The sequence below is a fragment of the Carlito syrichta genome, unplaced genomic scaffold, assembly GCF_000164805.1.
Source record: "Carlito syrichta isolate Samal-C Ts95f unplaced genomic scaffold, Tarsius_syrichta-2.0.1 Scaffold309198, whole genome shotgun sequence".
Lineage (NCBI taxonomy): Eukaryota > Metazoa > Chordata > Mammalia > Primates > Tarsiidae > Carlito > Carlito syrichta.
In genome coordinates this window covers 1,959-6,723 of record NW_007253294.1, presented here as the reverse complement: position 1 = coordinate 6,723, position 4,765 = coordinate 1,959, and the positions used below count along the sequence as shown (strand labels likewise).

General features: G+C 41.4%; 1 protein-coding gene across 1 annotated transcript in view; it reads right to left on the bottom strand.

The window, feature by feature from the left end:
* Positions 1–3,526, bottom strand: part of LOC103269362 (interferon alpha/beta receptor 2) — a gene marked incomplete at its 5' end in the record, with an annotated part of 7,226 nt that extends 3,700 nt beyond the window's left edge. Inside the window, one exon of the mRNA XM_008066938.1 lies at positions 3,396–3,526. Within this exon, the coding sequence (XP_008065129.1) occupies positions 3,396–3,526 (131 nt within the window). The remainder of the gene's footprint in view (positions 1–3,395) is intronic.
* Between the last annotated feature and the right edge of the window lie 1,239 nt (positions 3,527–4,765).

Genomic DNA, 4,765 nt, shown 5'->3' with positions numbered 1-4,765 from the left:
TTTTTTTTTTTTTTTTTTTTTTTTTTTTGTGTTTGAGTCTCACTCTGTCGCCCAGGCTGGAATGCAGTAGCACACTCATGGCCACCACAGCATCAACCTGCTGGGCTCAGGCAATCCTTCTGCCTCAATCTTCAAGTAGCTGGAACTACAGGCTTGAGCCACCAAACCTAGCTAATTTTTTAATTTATTGTAGAGATGGGGTCTTGCCATGTTGCCGAGGCTAGTCTCAAACCCATGGGCTCAGACAATCCTCTTACCTCTGCTTCCCAAAGTAGTGCTGGGATTACAGATGTGAGCCACCGCGCCTGGTGTAATGGTATTTTCTAACTGTAGGAGTCCAATTATATACAGTTTAAAACCAGGCAAAACTAATCTATGCTGGGTTGGGTGTGTTGGCTCATGTCTGTAATCCCAGCAATTTGAGAGGTAGAGGCAAGAGAATTTCCTGAGCCCAGGGGTTCAAGACCATCCTGGGTAACTTGGCGAGACCTTTTCTCTACATTAAATCAAAAAATTAGCCTGGCATGGTAGCACATGCCTATAGGCCCAGCTGCTTGGAAGCCTGAGGTGGAAGGATCACCTGAGCTCAGCAGGTCAAGGCTGAACTAGCCATGAACGTGTCACTGCACTCGAGCCTGGGTGACAGAGTGAGACTCTGACTTAAAAACAAAAACAAAAAAAACTAATCTATGCCATTAGCTATCAGCATAGAGGTTCACCTTGATGACGGGTGGTTAGTGGAAGGTGGTAGGAGAGAGAATTCAGGGAGTGCTGGTTGTGTTCTCTTTCTTGATCACATGGGTGTGTGCAGTTTGTGAAAACTGACCAAGCTTTACACCTGCGCTTTGTGTACTTTATTCCTTGGGTACTAAAAAGCAGCTTCATGTGTCTTTTTTTTCCTCCTTCTTTTTTTTTTTTGAGTCACAGTCTCACTCTGCCACCCAGGCTGGAGTGCAGTAGCAAGCTCACGGCCACTGCAGCTTCGGCTGGCTGGGCTCAGGTTGTACTTCCTCCTCAGCCTTCCAAGTAAGCCACAGTGTGTGCCACCACACCTGGCTAATTTTTTGATTTATTATAGAGACAAGATCTTACCAAATGTCTCAGGCTAGTCTTGAACCCCTGGACTCAGGCAATCCTCTCAGCTCTGCCTCCCAAAGTGCTGGGATTACAGGTATGGGCCACTGTGCCCAGTCATGTTTATTTTTTAATTGAATGCTATTAGTATATATTGATTTTGTGTGCAACAGCTTTGCAAAACATATTAATTCTTTTTTTTCTTTTTTTTGAGTTGGAGCCTCACTCTGTCATCCAGGCTGGAGTGCAGTGGCACACTCATGGCCACTGCGGTCTCAACCTGCAGGGCTCAGGGATCCTTCCACCTCAGCCTTCCAAGTAGCTGGAACTACAGGCGCATGTCACCATGCCCAACTAATTTTTTTGATTTATTGTAGAGACAAGGTCTCACCATGTTGCCTAGGCTGGTCTCAAACCCATAGGTTCAGGCAATCCTCTTGCCTCCACCTCCCAGAGTGCTGGGATTACAGGTGGGAGCCACCACGCCCAGCTAAACATATTAAATCTAAAAATTTATCTTTAGATTCATATGAATTTTTTATTTAAGCAACTGTACATCATAGTCTCTACCCATCTCCTCAGACTTTAAGCTCCATGACAGAAGGAAGTTTTGTTTGTTTTGTTTACATCTGTATCCATAGCCTCTAGAACATGTTGATACATAGTAGATGCCCAATCAATATTTGTTAAATTTTTTAAAAAGAAAAGATGTCATTTAAAAAATTTTGGACTCTATTCTTGATTAAACATATGTATACAACAAACACACTAGGTCTAGAGTGTTCTGTCTGAATATTCCTAGAGTTTTTACTTAAATGTAGAACAATAACAGTGTTCAGTGGAGAAATACTAGACAGACACAAGATAACAACACATTAAAATAAGTGCAATTGTATGAATTGCAGAGCGACATTTAATTATATTCTCCTAATTGAAAAGACAGGAGAATAAGGTGAATGAGTTCAAATGTGGAAAAATCAGATCTTTCTGAATGAAACATTACAAAACTAATATCAAAAGCAACCAATGGGAAAGGAAAAAATGATAAATCATGGGCAAAAGCAATTGAGTCAAAAGATAGGAGGTGGTTTAGAAATACGTAAGATCAATATCCAGTCTTGGCTGAGTAGTGACCCTGAGCAGAAGCAAAGCATACAAATGAAGACACACAAATGGCTATTTCCACTAATAATGACATTAACAACTGAGAGGAACTACGGGGTCTGTTATACACCCAATAGCGATGAAAAGTGGTAAAAAATGATTAATCAATGCCAGTGGGGCTCTGGAGAAATATATACACCTACATATCACCACTGGAATTATAGATTAATTCTTTTTTTTTTTTTTTTTTTAGTCAGAGTCTCACTCTGTTGTCCAGGCTGGACTGCAGTGGCACAGTCACAGCTCTCCACAGCCTAGATCTGCTGGGCTCAGGTGATCGATCCTTCTGCCTCAGACTCCAAGTAGCTGGGACTATTGTTTCACACCCAGTTAATCTACAGTGTTGTATTCCAGTCTCACTAATTGTCCTGATACTGTCCTTAAGAGCAACACATAGACTCTTTTCTCTTCTTTTTTGAGTTGGGGTCTCACTCTGCTGCCCAGGCTGGAGTACAGTGGCTCAATCACGGCTCACCACAGCCTCAACCTCCTTGGCTCAGGTGATCCTTCTACTTCAGTCTTTCAAGTAGCTGGGACTACAGGGACGTGCCACCATGCCTGGATAATTTTTTAAAAAATTTTTTTGTAGAGACGAGGTCTCACTATGTTACCTAGGCTGATCTTGAACTCCTGAGCTCAAATGATCCTCCTGCCTCGGCCTCCCAAAGTGCTAGGATTACAGGTGTGAGCCACTGTGCCCGGCCATAAATCAATTCTTTATAATACCTTTTATGTAAGATAAATCCACTTTTTGTATATGTCCACTGAGGTTATCCAAAATAAAAAGATAATCTATATAAAAATGTTGCACTACTCATAATGGCCAACAAAAGAAAGAAAATGAGAATAAATGAAAAAGAAATAAATTAAAATGCCTTGTAGCTGAGAAATGCTTAAGTGAAAAATGGTACACGGATAATAATAAAATTCTATGCAGTCACTATAAGTAATAGGTGGACAAAATATAAAAGTAAGCATAAAATGCACAGATACATTTATAACTGCAAAATATATATTTATAGGGATGGAAAATAATGCAGAATGATAAAGCATTTTTAGAAAATGAGATTTTCTTCTGTGAAAATATTTAGGAATATAATAAAAAGTTGTAAATAAAAATAAAAAATAAAGATAGACATTAAAAAAAAAAGACATACCAAGACTTTGGGGAAGTTGTTTCTTAAGCATATATAGCCAATCCGTTTCAGTGTCATTATGGTACTTGTCAAGATCACTGTTATCAGAAACACAGTAATTATTCCTCCTATTTTGGAAGATTCTGATGATTCTGTTGATGAAAAATTAAATGACTTTATTTCAAAAGAAATCCAGTTAATGATCACAGATGGGAACAAATGCACATTGACCTGGTGTTAATGTTGAAAAAGCTTTTAAAAACAGTTTTATATTGTTAAGTATCAAAGACCTGCAAGTAATTCATGTGTGCCTTAAACAATAAAATAGACTTACCTTTTAAAAGTAAAAATTATAGCTGGGCTCGGTGGCTCAGCCTGTAATCCCGCACCTTTGGGAGGCTGAGGTGAGTGGATTGCCTGAGCCCGCGGGTTCAAGACCCGCCTGGGCAGCGAGACCTCATCTCTACAATAAATCAAAAAATCAGCCGGGCGTGGTAGCGCATGCCTGTAATTCCAGCTACTCAGAAGGCTGAGGTGGAAGGATCGCCGGAGCCCAGCAGATCGTGGCTGCGGTGGCCAGGAGCGGCCACTGCACTCCAGTCTGGGCGACAGAGTGAGACTCCAACTCAAAAAAAAAAAAAAAAAAAAGTAAAAATTATTTCAGCTTATGCTCTGTAACGGCACTGGCTAAAATAGTAGCCACAAGCTGCAGCTGTTTGAATTTAAATGATCAAAATTAAATAGACTTAAGAGCTCAGTCTTACCAGACATGGTGGCTCCTACCTAGAATTCCAGCACTCTGGGATTCTGAGGCAAGAGGATTGCCTGAGCCTAGGAGTTTGAGATTAGCCTGGGCAACTTGGTGAGATCTCGTCTCTACAAAAAAAAAAAAAAAAAAAAATTAGCTGGGCATGGTGGTGTGTGCCTGTAGTTCCAGCTACTTGGAAGGCCAAGGAGGAAGGATCTCCTGAGCCCAGCAGGTCGAGGCTGTGGTGGTCATGAAAGTGCAACTGCACTCTAGCCTGGGTGACAGAGTTTGACTCTGACTCAGAAAAAAAAAAAAAAAAGTTCAATCTCTCTCTTTTTTTTTTTTTTTGTAGAGATGAGGTCTTGCTATATTGCTTAGCCTGGTGTTGAACTCCTGGGCTCAAGCAATCCTCTTGTCTTGGCCTCCCAAAGTGCTGGGATGACAGGTGTGAGCCACCACGCCCAGCCAAGAGCCCAGTCTCTTAGTTGTGTGAGCCACATCTCAAATGCTCAGTGGCCACATGTTAGTATGCACAGAAGGCTGAAAGAAGTGGGAAGAGACAGTTGCCTGAAAAAAACCAAGTGGGTCATTCTGAGGCTGGACTCTGGCCACCCAGGGTCCCAAATGAAGGCTCTGCGGAACT